This window comes from Mobula birostris, chromosome 12 (assembly GCF_030028105.1).
Source record: "Mobula birostris isolate sMobBir1 chromosome 12, sMobBir1.hap1, whole genome shotgun sequence".
Lineage (NCBI taxonomy): Eukaryota > Metazoa > Chordata > Chondrichthyes > Myliobatiformes > Myliobatidae > Mobula > Mobula birostris.
The window spans coordinates 38,647,509-38,665,074 of record NC_092381.1 but is presented as its reverse complement, the minus strand read 5'-3'; the positions used below and the strand labels follow the sequence as shown (position 1 = coordinate 38,665,074).

The following is a 17,566-nucleotide window of genomic DNA, read 5'->3' as shown; positions in this document are numbered from 1 at the left end:
CTGAATTTCTCCCAGTCCTCAGGTGAGCCACTTTCTCTGGCTAATTTGTATGCTTCTTCCTTGGAATTGATACTATCCCTAATTTCTCTTGTCAGCCACGGGTGCACTACCTTCCTTGATTTATTCTTTTGCTAAACTGGGATGAACAATTGTTGTAGTTCATCCATGCAACCTTTAAATGCTTGCCATTGCATATTCACCGTCAATCCTTTAAGTGTCATTTGCTAGTCTATCTTAGCTAATTCACGTCTCATACCTTCAAAGTTACCCCTCTTTAAGTTCAGAACCTTTGTTTCTGAATTAACTATGTCACTCTCCATCCTAATGAAGAATTCCACCATATTATGGTCACTCTTACCCAAGGGGCCTCTCACGACAAGATTGCTAATTAACCCTTCCTCATTGCTCAAAACCCAGTCTAGAATAGCCTGCTCTCTAGTTGGTTCCTCGACATGTTGGTTCAAAAAACCATCCTGCATACATTCCAAGAAATCCTCTTCCTCAGCACCTTTACCAATTTGGTTCACCCAATCTACATGTAGATTGAGGTCACCCATTATAACTGCTGTTCCTTTATTGCACACATTTCTAATTTCCTGTTTAATACCATCTCCGACCTCACTACTACTGTTAGGTGGCCTGTACACAACTCCCACCAGCGTCTTCTGCCCCTTAGTGTTACGCAGCTCTACCCATATCGATTCCACATCTTCCTGGCTTATGTCCTTCCTTTCTATTGCGTTAATATCTTCTTTAACCAGCAACGCCACCCCACCTCCCCTTCCTTCATGTCTATCCCTCCTGAATATTGAATATCCCTGAACGTTGAGCTCCCATCCCTGGTCACCCTGGAGCCATGTCTCTGTGATCTCAACTATATCATAATCATTAATAACAATCTGCACTTTCAATTCATCCACCTTATTACGAATGCTCCTTGCATTGACACACAAAGCCTTCAGGCGCTCTTTTACAACTCTCTTAGCCCTTATACAATTATGCTGAAAAGTGGCCCTTTTTAATGCTTGCCCTAGATTTGTCGGCCTGCCACTTTTACTTTTCTCCTTAGTACTTGTTGCTTCTACCCTCACTTTACACCCCTCTGTCTCTCTGCACTGGTTCCCATCCCCCTGTTGTGAACTAACCTCCTCACGCCTAGCCTCTTTAATTTGATTCCCACCCCCCAACCATTCTAGTTTAAAGTCACCTCAGTAGCCCCCGCTAATCTCCCTGCCAGAGATCCCAATGATCCAAAAACTTGAATCCCCGCCCCCTGCTCCAATTCCTCAGCCACGCATTTATCCTCCACCTCATCGCATTCCTACTCTCACTGTCACGTGGCACAGGCAGTAATCCCGAGATTACTACCTTTGCGCTCCTTTTTCTCAACTCCTTTCCTAGCTCCCTATATTCTCCTTTCAGGACCTCATCCCTTTTCCCACCTATGTCATTGGTACCTATATGTACCACGACCTCTGGCTCCTCACCCTCCCACTTCAGGATATCTTGGACACGATCAGAAATAACCCGGACCCTGGCACCAGGGAGGCAAACTACCATCCGGGTCTCTGGACTGCGTCCACAGAATCGCCTATCTGACCCCCTTACTATCGAGTCCCCTATGACAACTGCCCTCCTCTTCCTTGCCCTACCCTTCTGAGCTACAGGGCCAGACTCTGTGCCGGAGGCACGGCCACTGTCGCTTCCCATGGGTAAGCTGTCCCCCCCCAACAGTACTCAAACAGGAGTACCTGTTGTTAAGGGGCACAGCCACCGGGGTACTCCCTATTACCTGACTTTTCCCCTTCCCCCTCCTAACCGTGACCCACTTGTCTGCCTCCCGTGGCCCCGGCGTGACCACCTGCCTGCAACTCCTCATTCTCCCTGACCAGACGAAGGTCATCGAGCTTATATTTTATATTTTAAATATATGTAACAAGTAAATGATAAACATATGAAAGCTTTTGAAATAATCAGGACATTAAACTAAGCAAAAATAGTTAAAAAAAAAAGACTACATCCAAATCTGCAGGCCCAAATCCCTCCGGGTGCTCCGGTTTCCTCCCACAATCCATTGTAAATTGTCCTATGATTAGGCTAGGGTTAAAAAGGTGGGTTGCTGTGCAGTGTGGCTTGTTGGGCCGGAGAAGCCTATTCCACGCTGTATCTCTAAATTAAATAACTGGCTGCACTTCACGCTTCCCTTTAGAACCATTGGCCACAGTCAGCTCACTTTGTCTCCAGGTATCTTGCTTGTATGATTTGGTTTATACTATTAAATGTTTTCAAAAATCTTTTCTGTGTAGTTGTCCGGCTGAGTATTATCTGAACCTCTAGATTGCATTGTTGTTCAATGATTCATTGAAATACACTTTAAATCGAAACACATGAGATTTTCTTTTCATCCACAGCTAACACATAAGGGAACTACAAATCTAACTTTATTGTATTTTATAAAGTTAGTGCTTAACTGTTCCAAAGAATTTGGCCATACTGAACACTGGATGTAAGCATTTTATGTGACATAAATCAGATGGTAGTGTACTAGTATCAGCACTGGACTTGGAGTGAGTGGTTCCGAGTTTGAATCCGGCCAGCACCTTGCATGCTTTCCATATGTACTGAGTTGAGTGTCGAGCTAGCAACTCAGCCTTGTAAAAAAAAAGTTAAATCTTATGGAAATGACAAAAATGCCACCCGATGTGCCACAAGGAACAACGTATCATTTATATACTTAGATTTACTTAATAAATCATTTATAGTGATTTATTAATTAACCAAAATATTATATACTAAGTATTAAGTAAATCATTCATAAAATTTTGTTGTTTTAAATAATGAAGCATTCAAAATGCTTTTTGAGAGCAAAGATTACCTGCCATTTTCTGACAATTGAAATATTTGCTACCCAAAATAAAAGTTGTTCATTAATTTTTTTTTGCAACATTTTGATATTAGTAATGTCCTTTCACTATTGTATTTTTCAAATTGGATGACGTCGACAATGTGTGCAGTTCACTTTGCATGCTTAATGACAGAAATTGGATCAAAAGAGATTTACATCACAGTGTTTATGCTGATTGCTGCATGAAAGAAAATGCTTTCCTTTGGGATATAAAATATTTAAAACCGCTTGTGGTTTTTATTTAAAGAAAATTGGTACTCTCATGCCACTGTAAATAGAGGTGTTTCTGCTAACTCAAATAAAATGTGGAAAAGGTTGCGTGAATTCTGGATTTCTATACGGTCTCATTAATTTCCCTTGCCTTTTTCAGGACATCATAACTACTTCAAGGATGTTGAGATGATGCTTGGTTTTCCACCTCCAAAGTTCTTCCAAATTTGCTGGCGTTTTGTTTCTCCCAGCATTATCTTTGTAAGTACCCATTAGATGCACAAGTAAAATTGTTTCAAAAATGAGTAAGAAGCAGTTGTCACATTTCCCTACAATTCTCTTGAATGCATTGAGTTAGAACTCTATCATTTCATATCCAGTAACTGGATTCAAGTTCCAAAGACGTGGGGGTTAGATTTATTTTTTACTTTGAAAGCTATGATAGTGTAGGAAAAATGAAATTCACATGCTGAACTGAACGCCAGTGTGTTCGACTCTTCACATTACAAATTTTGAAGTATTAACTGTAACATGAAGATAATTTCACAGAAGGATATAAGGGAAGTAGGCCACTCTGGAGGTACTCAACTGGTTAGACAACATCTGCTCTGAGAAAAAGAGTTAAAGCTTTGGATCAACAACTTTTTTATGAGGACAGAAGAATGGCTGCTTAATGAGTTTTGCATGTCAATGTGATGCTACAGGGGAAGGATTTTAATCTTAAGTGGCTACTGCTTGAGACATATGGTTGAAGCATCATGAACTGGGAACATCCACCTTGTACCTCACGTGCATAAGTACTGAGCTTTATGAATGCTTGTTCATGTCGTTGGTACAAGAATGGAAAACATTCCTTAACAGGTACAAAATCATTAGGATACAAAGGTGGAGTGGGAATATGGATGGGGGAGGGGCTTGGAACTGATCTATAGCCTAATTTATACATTCTCTCAATTATGTAACTATTCATTTGGTTTGCTGAGGGCCAATTATATATTAATTAAAGGGGATTAATAGGATAATACTAGTTTTGTTCACCCAAATATTAACATTTCTTTGTCTTCCTCTGTTTACATGTTGCATTACCATGCACCATTCCCCAGGCCAGGAAGAGAGTGGCTGCGCTGCTTCCAGGCCTCTGCCAGGGCCATTTTAAACTGGCCTTTTCGAGGGAGCAGGAATGGTCCAGGGTGACTCACCTTCTTTTCTCTATTTCTGCAAACTCTTGTTGATCACTTCCCTTCAAACACTGTGAGCACCAGGAATCCATCAGAGGAGACAGTTATATTTGGAGGCTAATTCCCACCACAGTAGAGGAATAATAGTGTGCTGTATTACCATATCCAAGGTGGTTCTAACCTTTGGACTGACCACTTCATGCCAATAGTAAATTCAGTGTGCAAGTAAAAGCTTGAATTCTTTTTAAAAGATTTGCATTTATAAAGCACCTTTCTTATCCCATGTAGAAAGTCCTAACCCATTTTACAGCAAACAAACTATTTCTAAAGTATAGTCGTTGTTTTTGTATTGTTGTTTTTGTTTTTGATGGCAGCCAGTCTACAGAGATAGTCCACACAAGAAAAATATTTGTTAATAAACAGGAACTCCCCCTTTTTCAGCACTCACCGGTACAGGCCTGGGCCTTGGGATGAATTGTTTCTAAACATATCCTTTTGTGTGGAGAACATGATAAAGGATTTTCCAATAACCTTCTAAGAACAATGGCTAATAATCAGCAGACTGACATAAGAAACTAAAGACAGAAGATTGTTATTGAGAGGAATGACTTAAATAAATAAGAAAAATTCTAATCATGAGAGAATTTATGCTTTATTGCAAATTCCATTGATTTGTAAGGTAAATTTAGCTTTATAATCAATCGTATTTTTATTTGTTCCCTCTAGTTCATACTGGTGTTCACTGTGATCCAGTATAAGCCCATCACTTACAATAACTACATCTACCCAACATGGGCTATCACTCTCGGTTTCCTGATGGCACTCTCCTCAGTAATCTGTATTCCAATTTATGCTTTTTGGAAGATTTGCAGTACTGATGGTTCCACATTTTGGGAGGTAAGTGAACTAGGTAGAACACTGGTTTAAGTGTAGGTGACTTGGCATGAAACATTCTTTGTACATTGAGAAATCTCAGTGAGCAGCACGGTGACTGTCAAAAGATTAGAAGAAAATAAAAAGAAATCTTCTTCAACAATGCCGAGGAACCAACGAAGACTTGTTTCTACTCTGGTTTTGTAGTTTCTAAGATGGCTTCTTGGGTTAATGTGAGAACCCAAGAAGCAATTTTCCAACAAGGATGTGGGTAGTCTATAAGGAAGTGTGCTTCCACAGGGCTTCCATGTGCTGCCAATATTTTTAATGTACTTTCAGTGGTCATGAGTTTGAGGTTCCTGGGAGTCAGTGGGGAGTATTGCACTTCCTTAAAGAGACTTTGAGTCTTTAATCTTTTCTTCTGCCCACCTGATAATCTTTTCTTGGTCAGAGCTTAGAATAGGGCTCAGTGATAACAGACATGGCTTATAAAAGACAGGCAGATTGTCAGAGAAACAAAAGAATCAGAAACTTAACTCCAATTCAAGATTTAAGTGCAGACAAGTCTGTAAGGGTAGGAGCAATACCTCCAGCATTATTATTCTCAACACCCTACAAGGTTGCATCCTTAGCTGCATACTCTACTCCCTGTACACTCAAGACACCTTGACCAGATTTTGCTCTAACGTTATCTGCAACTTTGCAGATGATATCACCGTAGTGCACTAAATGTCAAGTAACAATGAATCACAGTACAGGAGGGAGATAGGGAGTTTAGTAACATAATGTCATGACAACAATATTTCCCTCAATGTCAGCAAAGGGAAAGAGCTTGGTCAGTGACTTCAGAAGGGGGTCAGGGCACATTCTCCTGTTTACATCATTGGTGCGGAAGTCAAGATGGTTGAGAGCTTCAAGTTCTTAGAAGTGAACATCACTGTTACCCTGTCCTGGTCCAACCACGTATGTGCCACAGCCAAGAATGCCTCACTAACACCTCTACTTCCTCAGGAGGCTAAAAAAATTTGGCATGATGCCATTTACCCATAAGATCTGGAGCAGAACAAGGCCCATCGAGTCTGCTCCACCATTCCATAAGGCTGATCCCGGAACCCATTCAGGACACTTTGATGCCCTGACCGATCAATAAATGATCAACTTCCGTCCTAAATATATCCACTGACCTGGCCTCCACTGCAGTCTGTGGCAGAGCATTCCACAGATACACTACTCTCTGACTAAAAAAAAATTTCTCCGTACCTCTGTCCTCAAAGGTCACCCCTCAATTTTGAGGCTGTGCTCTCTGGTTCTGGATACCCACACCATTGGAAACATCCTCTCCACATCCGCCCTTTCTAGTCCTTTCAACATTCAGTAGGTTTCAATTAGATTCCCCCCATGTTCTTCTAGATCCCAGTGAGTACAGGCCCAAAGCTGCCAAATGCTCCTCATATGTTAACCCCTTCATTCCCAGAATCCTCCTCGTGAACCTCCTCTGGACTCTCTCCAATGACAACACATCCTTTCTGAAATATGGGGCCCAAAACTGTTGACAATATTCCAAGTGACAATACTAGTGTCTTATAAAGGCTCAGCATTATCACCTTGCTTTTATATTCTACTCCCCTTGAAATAAATGCCAACATTGCATTTGCCTTCTTTACCAGACACTCAACCTGTAAATTAACCTTCTGGGAGTCTTGCACGAAGACTCCTAAGTCCCTCTGCACCTCTGATGTTTGTACCTTCTCCCCATTTAGCTAATAGTCTGCACTATTGTTCCTTTTACCAAAATGCATTATCATACATTTCCCAACACTATATTCCATTTTTTGCCCACTCCTCGAATTTGTCTAAGTCCTGTTGCAATTGCATTGTTTTCTCAGTGCTACCCACCCCACCACCTATCTTTGTATCATCCACGAACTTTGCCCCAAAGCCATCAATTCACTGCCTCTCCCTTGTCCACCTTGTTTGCTAATTTCTCAAAGAACTCTTCACAGATTTGTCAGGCAAGATTTCTCTTTACAGAAACCATACTGACCTTGACTTATTTTATCAATAGTCTCCAAATACCCTGAAACCTCATTTTTAATAATAGACTCCAACACTTTCCCATCCACTGAGGGTAGGCTAACTGGCCTATAATTTCCTTTCCTCCCTTCTTAAAGAGTGGAGTGACATTTGCAATCTTCCAGTCTTCCAGGACTATGCCAGACTCAAGTGATTCTTGAAAGATCATGACCAATGCATCTGTTATCTCTTCAGCAACCTTCCTCAGGACCCTGGCATGTAGTCCACATGGGCCAGGTGATTTATCCAACTTACGACCTTAGAGTTTGCCTAGCACTTATTCCTTTGTAATAGCATTGGCACTAACTCCTGCTCCCTGACACTCACAGACCTCTGGCACACTGTTAGTGTCTTCCACAGTGAAGACAGATGCAAAGTACCCATTAAGTTTATCTGCCATTTCTTTGCCTCCATTACTACCTCACCAGCATCATTTTCCAGTGGTCCAATATTAACTTTCACCTCTCTTTTCTTCTCTATATAACTGAAAAAAAGTTTTGGTATCCTGCTTTATATTATTGGCTGGTGTGCCCTTATATTTCATCTTTTCCCTTCCTATAGCTTTTTTTAGTTGTCTTCTGTTAGATTTTAAAGCTTCTCAATCACCCAACTTCCCATTCACTTTTCCTACCTTACATGCTCTTTCCTTGACTTTTATGCAGTCTTTAATTTCCCTTGTCAGCCACGGTTGCCTACCTCTGCCATTTGAGAACAACTTCTTCTGTGGGACATATCTGTCCTGCGCCTTGTGAACTATTCCCAGAAACTACAGCCATCTCTACTCTGCCCGCATCCCCACCAGTATCCTACTCCAATCCACCTGGGCAAATTCCTCTCTCATTCCTCTTTAATTCCCTTTATTCCATTGTGATGCTGATACATGTGACGTATGCTTCTTCCTCTCAAATTGCAGTGTGAATTCAATCATATTGTAAACACTGTCTCCTAAGGGTTCCTTTACATTAAGCTCCCTAATAAGATCTGGGTTGTTTCACAACACCTAATCTAAGATAGCCTTTCCCCAAGTAGGCTCAAGCAAAAGCTGCACTAAAAAGCCGTCTCGTAGATGTTCAGCAAATTCCCTTCCTTGCAATCCAACACCAACTTGATTTTCCCAATCCCGTTGCATATTGAAGTTCCCCATTACAATTTTCCTATTCCCCTTATGACATGCCTTTTCTAGCTCCCTTTACAATCTCAATCCCACACCTTTGCTATTATTTTGGAGCCCTATATTTGATTTCCATAATGTTTTTTTAAAACCCTTGCAGTTTCTTAACTCCACCCACAAAGAGTCAACATTCTCTGACCCTATGTCACCTCTTTATAAAGGTGTAATTCCATCTCATACCAACACAGCCACACCACTGCCTATGCCTTCCTGTCTGTCCTTTCGATACAAAGTACATCCTTTGATGTTGGGCTCACAGCTATGGCCGCCTTTCAGCCATGACTCAGTGATGCCCATAACGTCATACCGACCAATCTCTAATTGCGCCACAAGTTCGTCTGACTGACTCCAAATGCTATGTGCATTTAAATACAGCACCCTCAGTCGTGCATTCTTCATCCCTTTGAATTTTGCCTCTGTGCTACAATTTATCTCTTTTCTCTGTCTGTATTTGTTAGCTTGTCCTTCCTTACATTCATGTTACACCCATCATCTACTTGTAAATCTGCTGGCTCATCTTCAGCTCCATCATACTGGTTCCCATCCCCCTGCCATATTAGTTTAAACCATTCTCTGTAGGTCTAGTAAACCTAACCACAATTTTTATCAAGGCACTATAGAAAGTATACTATTCCCCTTACCATTTACCAGTTTTTATCCTTACCAATTTTTATCAAGGCACTATAGAAAGCATACTATCTGGATGCGTTACAGCTTGGTATGGCAACTGCTCTGCCAGTGACCGCAAGCTACATGACTGTAGACACAGTACATCAGTGAAACCAGCCTCCTTTCCATGAATTCTGTCCACACTTCAGTTCAGTAACAAGCATAATCAAAGACCCCAAGCACGTCAGACATTCTCTCTTCTCCTCCCTCCCTCCAGGTAAAAGATACAAAAGCCTGAAAGCGTAGAGTTGTTATAAAACTATTGAATGTTTCTCTAGTAGGATAAGATGGACTCCTGACCTCACAGTCAACTTCATTGTGACCTTGCACCTTACTATCTACATTCACTGCACTTTCTCTGTAACTATGATCATTTATTCTGCATTCTTTTATTGTTTTAACCCTAACCCTACTTACCTCAATGTACTGTTGTAATGAATTGATCCGGTATGCAAGACAAATTTTTCTATTGTATCTCAGTACATGTGACAAAAATAGACCAATTTACCAATTGCTACAGAAGGTATTAGACTGAGAAATCTTGCAGCTTTCAGTTTCATTGAAGAAATAATATCGCAAAGTGATCAAGAGTGATTTTCTGTAATATCTTTTATAATTCTGAGAGTGTGGCTTCATTTCCAAATGAAACCATATCAGTTTCTATAATCTTTTCTCGTAACTCAGTTTCCCATTTTGAAGATTAGGATTGAGGTCAGCTCCATTATTTGAAAATTTACATTTCAACAAGCAAAGCTGACTAGAGTACATGAAGGTAAACTATATACAGAGAGGAAAGAAAAGCTATGTAATGAATCAAAAAGATATAAGAACAAAGCAAAGCTACATTAGTGGATTTTTTTTTACATATTACTATTTGTTACAGCTGAGAACCTAAAGTTGTAATATCACTCCAATTGAGAATAAGATAGGAAAATCAATTTATAGCAGGATCTAGATATTGAGGAATAATTTAAGGATTACTTAGAAACTGTGTGCAAGCCAATTTAGAAAGCTGATTATATAGTGATCAAAATTCCAAGGTTAGTCACAACTTGGCTACCAAGTCCAAATTCACAGGTCTCTTTCTTGTTTATTCAGCGCCTGAAAAATGCAAATAAACCAAGCAAAGACTGGGGACCTGCTTTATTGGAGCACCGTACTGATCGATATTCCACACTGGGCAGCCCATCCTATGATTTCAGCCTTGAAATTCAACAGTTGAATCCGGATAAGGAGCGAGAAAAGGAGCAGCTACCAACAGAAAATATAGAGCATAACCTCAACTTGCAGGGCAGCAATGGTTCTGCCAGAACACAGAACCTTAACGTGTAGTCAAAATCATTTTTAAATCAAAGAAGATAATTAATTTGTGGTGGAGGGGGGATGGCAGTTGGGTCAGGAAATAAAAGCCTTCACCTTATAGTGAAAGGATCTGCTCCTATAATTTCCTGTACGATCTATGGATTTTGGCAAGTAGTCAACACAATTTAATTGATTGTTCTTCCTTCAGGTATCAACATTTTTTCTTTTCATTCATTTTTAAAATTATCAATATAGCTACATAATTTAATATTTAACCTTTTTTTCAAGAAATCAATTATTTTTGTTGTCATTTTGCAGAATTCTATACTTCTTGTGGAAATTACTTGTACCTTTACGCAACTGAGATGTGACGTTCCCAGTTGCAAGATTTATTTGATTCTGATTTTCATTAGGCATCTGTTTGTGTCTGCCTACTCCACACAAGAGCGCTGCTTCTTTCCAACAACATGAATATATTACACATGTAGAATACCAAAAAGGTAGAAGGAGACTTTGTGAAGGGACTGGTTAATGCCACTTCAATATGAAGTGTGTGACATCACACATTTCCAAGTAACCACTTGTTCACCACACACCAAACTAAGGGATGTCCTCCTCCTTCAAAGAACAGGGTTTCCCTTCCTCCACCATTGATGCTGGCCTCAACCGCATCTCCTCCATTTCCGGAACATCTGCACTCATCCATCTTCCTGCCGTCTTAACAGTGATAGTGTTCCTTTTGACCTTACCACGAGCTTCCACATCCAACACATCATTCGCCGCAACTTCCGCCATCTCCAAAGGGATCCTAACACCAAACATATTTTACCCCCTCCCTCACTGATTTCCACATGGATCGCTCCCTCTGTGATTCCCTTGTCCATTTGCCCTTCCTTACTAATCTCCCTCCCAGCACTTATCCCTGCAAGCAGCCAAAGTGCTACCCCTGCCCATTCACCTCCCCCCTCACCTCCGTTCAGGACCCCAAACAGTCCTTCCAGGTGAGGCAACACTTCACCTGCGAATCTGCTGGGGTTGCCTATTATGTCCAGTGGTCCCAATACAGCTTTCTCTACATCGGTGAGATTTGTTGTGAATTGGGGGATCACTTTTTTGAGCACCTCTGTTCCAACCGCCAAATACGGAACTTCTTGTTGGCCAAATATATTAATTCCAATTCTCATTCCCGTTCTGACATGTTGGTCCAAGGCCTCCTCTTGTACCACAATTAGGCCACCCTCAGGGTGAAAGAGCAATACCATATATTCATCTGGGTAGCCTCCAACCAGATGGCACGAATATAGAATTCTCCTTAGGGTAAAAAAAATATTTTTCTCCCCCTCCCCTCTTGTTCTATTCCCCACTCTGGCCTCTTACCTCTCCTCACCTGCCTTTAATCTCCCCTTATGTCCTTTCCTCTTTCCCTTTCTCCCATGGTCCACTCTTCTCTCCTCGGGTTCCTTCCTCTCCAGTCCTTTACCTTTTCCACCCACATAGCTTCACCTATCACCTTCTAGCATTTGTCCTTCCCCTCCCTCCCACCCTTTTATTCTGGCATCTTGTCCTTTCCTTACCAGTCCTGAAGAAAGATCTTGGCCCAAAACATCATTGTTTATTCATTTCCGTAGATGCTGCCTGACCTGCCGAGTTCCTCCAGCATTGTGTGTGTTGCAAGGGATACAGGTTTCTTGATTCCCTAATATACTAGGTTTGTTCATCTTTTTTCTTAATGCAACACAGATTTTTTTATATATATTACAAAATTCAAAGCTGTCCCGTTATTTTCTGATAAACTTATGCAGAACACAAACAAAAGATATATCACACATGTTTCAATCATTTATGCAAAAGCTGTACACCATTTGCATAAGTTTTTCTACAGCTACTGGAGACACCAGTTCCTGGTATTTTCAGTTTGTAAAACATGGCCTCACTGTCAGGTAAAAAGCCTCTGTCACCAGTAATATGATGCTTTCATCACCATCATGATCTTTAATGCCAGTACCTCTTCACAAGAAGATCCATAGCAGTAAACCTATAACTATAACTAAACCAGCAATATAGAGTACATGACATATTATCAGACATGCATGTCCAGTATACATAGGAATATTTGATACTTTTACTCATATGACTAGTACTTAATTTTTCCAAATTTATTAACATGTCTGAACCTACTGATCATCTAACTTGTACTACTTCAGAGGAAGTTAAAAATTACAAAATGCCATCAGTACATCTAAAAGGCAGCAATTTGCTAATGAAAAGCAAAGAATCTGAAGCTGATAATGCATCTGGAGGATGTTTATATCTGAGGAACATACCATTTTATGTATTCAGTTAGCACTTTAGTACACTTCATTGGAAGAGCTTTTGGAGATGTTTTAATGGTACTAGTATCAACTAAGTAATAGGTTTTCTTTGATTAAAAATCTATTTTGTAAAATTATCAAGTAGGATGTTAGAAGTAATAGTGCAAAGAAATACTGCAACAGAGGCCTAATATGTAGTTGAGTGTGATTCTGAAATAGAGACTTTTACAGTTTTTAAAGCCAATTACCTTCAGATGACAACTAGCAGTTTTCAAGATCTCTTGTGTTTGGGTTTTAGCAGCGCTAGAGTGGGGGAGCTGGGAAAATTTGAACTTTTGGTTGCATAATCTTTTATCTTACCCATGCCCTGCAAAAGAAGAAATATACCATTTCAACAAAACAGGCATGAATTTTTACAGCTACCTATCTATCAGGCAGTCACAATACAATTCCTTGAATAGCCAAGACTTACTAAGCTCAATTTATAATTGGGTATCTGCCATTCCTATCCAAAAATATGATGGGATTGTTCATATAATCCAATTGTCATTTTCCTGAATAAATTAACATTAAACGTGGTATGCACATGAGCCCTTATTTCACCAAAAATTTTATGATTTAACCTTTAGAAGAACTCCTGACTGCCATTCCAAAACATGCCAAAAGATTTTTTATGATACAGACATCCAAACATTGTAACAGTTCATCCTGCCAATTAGTACTACACAGGAAATGATGGTTTAACTAAAGCAGCAAGTTGCCATGTAAATTTGCCTTACATTGATCATAATTCATCTCAAATTATATAGTTGAAAATAGTTCGTACTACCTAATGTAGATGAATCAATGGATGTCATGGACTCATTGCCATCTCCACAATGGTCTTGGGTTAAAGGCAGAGCCTATACACAATAACCTAAAACTAAAATTGGGAAGGTATTCACACCCATGCAGGACTCTTTGTTAGGAGAGGTAGAACAGCACAAACAGATGCTTTAAATATTTGTTCTTTTGGATTATTTTTAAAGATCAAAACCAACCCGCTTTTTCCACTCCCACCACTGCCAAAACAAACTTGTAATGAAATCAGTCACCTCACTTTATTGGTCAGTCTTTGAAATCCATGTACAGTTACATTCATGTGTCAAATTATGTAAAGTACTTGAATTGTACAGTGTACATTCCAGTCCTAAATTTACAAATGCAGAAAGGGTTTATGCCAAAAGATTTTGTGCTTAAACCCAAATTTTGATTAGATTGGAATTTCCATTTAATGGAAATACATGAAATGTTCCATTAAGGTTCAAGTTCTGAAACAAAATTATGTTTATATCAGAATACTTGCATGATAGGAATGGTCATAATGGGATTTTGTGCCTGGCTGCAAAACAAATTTATGTAGATTCCATTGCATTTGCTTCAAAATGTTAAACCTTGATTCCATGAATGCAGTATGACAAAGTAGACATTGCCAATTAGAAGCTATAAATTAAATTCTCTCTTTCTCCCCTTGTTCTCCTTACTAACCCTTTCCCTGCCTCATTCTATGCTAATATTATTCTGACCATTTCAATATTTTCTTTATTCATATCTCTATGGGGTTTAGTTCTGGATGGGTAATTGAATGTCTATCTTTACTGCACTGTGGTTGTGGCAAATAGTAGAACTCTAGCCTTAGAGCCAGAAGGTTCGAGGTTTAAACCCAATTGCTTTAACAAGAATAAAACTTAATACTTTATTTTAATATTGAGAGAGTACCATCTTTAAAAAGAGGTGTTAAACAGGGACCAGTCTTCCCTTCCAGGACGACTTAGAAGATCCCGTAGCGCTGTTTCAAAGAACAATGGTGCTGCCTCCAACTTCAATGGCTGTTAAGCACTTTAATAACCAACATTTCAACTTAAGCCCTCTGTTAGATGCACAGAGTGAATAATTAGTTTCTTATCCTTATGACACATACTTCACCCCTTCAGACTGCACGTTACTTTCTTAACATAATGGGAAATAGTTTACAAATTACAACCAAAAAATACAGTAAATACACATTTTATTATGCTGAACTATATAATATGTCCCTTAATTCATATTGACAAAGCAATAGGCTGCACTTTGTTGACTTTTATTAGCAGACATAGGAAAGAGTATTTTTTCACATGGTTTAGTCAAATGAATGTCATGTTTCAGTCTAAGGAAGTCTGACCCAGATCATCCACATCTCTACAGCTTCCTGGCTTGATACTGTTGTAACATTGATATATTGGTATTAATATTCAGTGGCAGACTTTATTTGAGCTTAAAAAAATCTTTTCCTCAATATGTCAGGTAGCAATGGCAAAATGTCTGTGATGATTAAGGTTAATTCAATGGAGCTTGACTGCTAATAATTTGATTCACCAAGGACATACGTAGCCACTAACAGGTTCAATTAATTTCGACACAGGTCATTTAAAAGTCTGCCTCACTTGTACTCAAGGATAGGTAATTGCCAGCCAATACAGTGCATAAAAACTTTCATAGTGCCAGTGCTTCCCTAGTCATAGATCTCTCAGACTATTACATTTTCCAATCCAGGTTACTTCAATGCCAGCAATAAATCATTTAATTTAAAAATAAACATAATTTAAATGGTTTGCTGCTCGCTTCAAAATAACAATGTTTGCACAATTCAAGCTTGTAATTCCCAGTATTACATAGTGTTGGTAATATCTACAATATGCACATGCATTCATTTTCAGTCTCTCTCTCTCTCTCTCTCTCTCTCACGCGCGCGCGCACACACACACACACACACACACACACACACACACACACACACACACACACGCACTCACACTCCCTCTCTAGATGATGCTTACACTGTTGTAGACTTTGGACTGTACAAACGTAGAAAGCATCAATATTACATGACCCCATTAGTGGCACAGAGTATTGTAGATTAGGGGTGATTTTGCTCTTGAACATGACTGGATTTTACACTACACTGAAACGCTTAAATTGAGTGGGGGTGGAGCTGCTTGTTGTTGTGGGGTGGGGTGGGGTAGGGGTTAGATTTCATTCTTCACATTTTGTGAAGTTTCTCAAGCACACAACTTTTATATAGTGTAAACAGTGATCTGGATTGAGCCATGTTTCTGGTTCATTTTAGTGCTTTCTTTACTCTCTATTTAATCTGTTTTCTATCCATGTACTTGGTCTATCTCATTTTCACAATTGCCAAACCTCTCAACTTTTTGCCTATTTATAGCTGTAAATATGTAGATTTGTAATCTATCCTATATGCCATTGCCCAATTTGTTCACCTTTTCTGACTGGCAAGCTCTTGTATTCACTCAGTAAAGGTTTTTGGGGAAATCTTTGTAACCCACGCTTCCTTCCTACCTCTGACATTTATCAATATAAAATACTCATACTCTATTTAATGTATAATTTAAATTGAGCACTACCTTGCATTTCCTTTTAGCTGTGTGTGCTGAAAAATAAAGGAAGGGTTTACTTTCCAATGTGCCAATAGCTCAAAATGAGAAATGTAATTGTGTACACAGTTTTCTCTTGATAGTGTATATTGTTTCAAGTGACTGTAATCTGTAGAAATATACTTATGGAAGTTTACCTGACTTTTTTTTTAGTGTTTAGAAGACAGAAATAAACAGTATATAAGAAGCTACTTATATAAATCTCTTTGAGTTTGGGGTCAGTTGCATATATCAGTCATTAACAAAAGCTGTAAATCACATTTCCAAATGGGATTGAGTTGTGTTTATACTATTTGTTCTTGTATTTAATATAATTAATAAAACTATAATAATAATAATAATAATAATAAAACTAATTATCAAAGGGAAGATGTCACCAAACTGAATATTTCATTAAATAAGTGATTTGTGCAGGTCAAACACCATTGCAACAAAACCTATTGCTGTACTTCAGCAATAAATACCTCCTCCATCTTGGATTCGGTTTCTGAATTTTAATGAAATTGACAACTCTTTTAAGAACGATATAGCTTAGTTCGCCAGTCCAAGACCACCACCGCGCCCTTCTACTTCATGAGAAGTAGAATTTTCTCATTAACACCATATATTTAGATCAACAAGTGAATTTCTTGATGTAAAATGTGCAAGAGTTTTCTTAGAGGCAAAAGTTAAAGATGAACAATAATTCTCTTAATCCCTTTTCAACAATTCAAACTGATATAAGCCATGTCCAGTTATTTTTCCCTGGAAAAGATGAAAATGTCTATTATTCATTTTTCTCACTTACTAGCATAACTAATTCCCCTCGTGACAGATGCAACCAGGTAACTAACCTGAGAGCCCTCAGTCTGCGCCAGACTTTACAGTACCCACATTATGATGCCTCCTAAATTTACATTGTGTTTTAAAATATGAATGACTGCCTTAGGGCAACTCCACTAGACAGAGTGCACATGATATTAAGACTTGAAGAGGCAAGCTTACAGTATATTCACTCCTAGTCCCATGCTACAGCTGTTTGCCACAGCAAAATTCATGTGCAGAAATTCTTTATCAGTTGCACTGAAACTGAACGTCAGAAGTAGGGTAACAGGCAATATTGCTACAATTAGAGCACATTTAATATTCCCAAACAGAATGAATCTTTAGCCAAATGACGATCAGACTTGCTTCAGCTTATTGTGGATAGAAACTTAAATTATACATAGAATGTACAACAGGCTGAAAGATTTGTTTCCTATAAAGTGTGAGACAGTTGTCTAATTATAGTGAGGTTTAGTAGGGTTGGTTGAGGATGGTGGAAACCAATATAGAGCCAATCCCCATCAGATACCACCTGGTTGGTGAACCTGGTTACATGATGGATTGAAATATTATCTCTTCCACTCCAGACCTGGCTG

General features: G+C 39.1%; 1 protein-coding gene across 1 annotated transcript in view; it reads left to right on the top strand.

The window, feature by feature from the left end:
* The window catches only part of slc6a9 (solute carrier family 6 member 9), a 285,699-nt gene extending 269,986 nt beyond the window's left edge, over window positions 1–15,713 (top strand). Inside the window, exons 12-14 of the mRNA XM_072273648.1 lie at window positions 3,276–3,376; window positions 5,020–5,190; window positions 10,178–15,713. Coding sequence (XP_072129749.1) covers window positions 3,276–3,376; window positions 5,020–5,190; window positions 10,178–10,411 — 506 coding nt within the window. The 3' untranslated portion in view covers window positions 10,412–15,713. The remainder of the gene's footprint in view (window positions 1–3,275; window positions 3,377–5,019; window positions 5,191–10,177) is intronic.
* The last annotated feature ends 1,853 nt before the right edge of the window (window positions 15,714–17,566 follow it).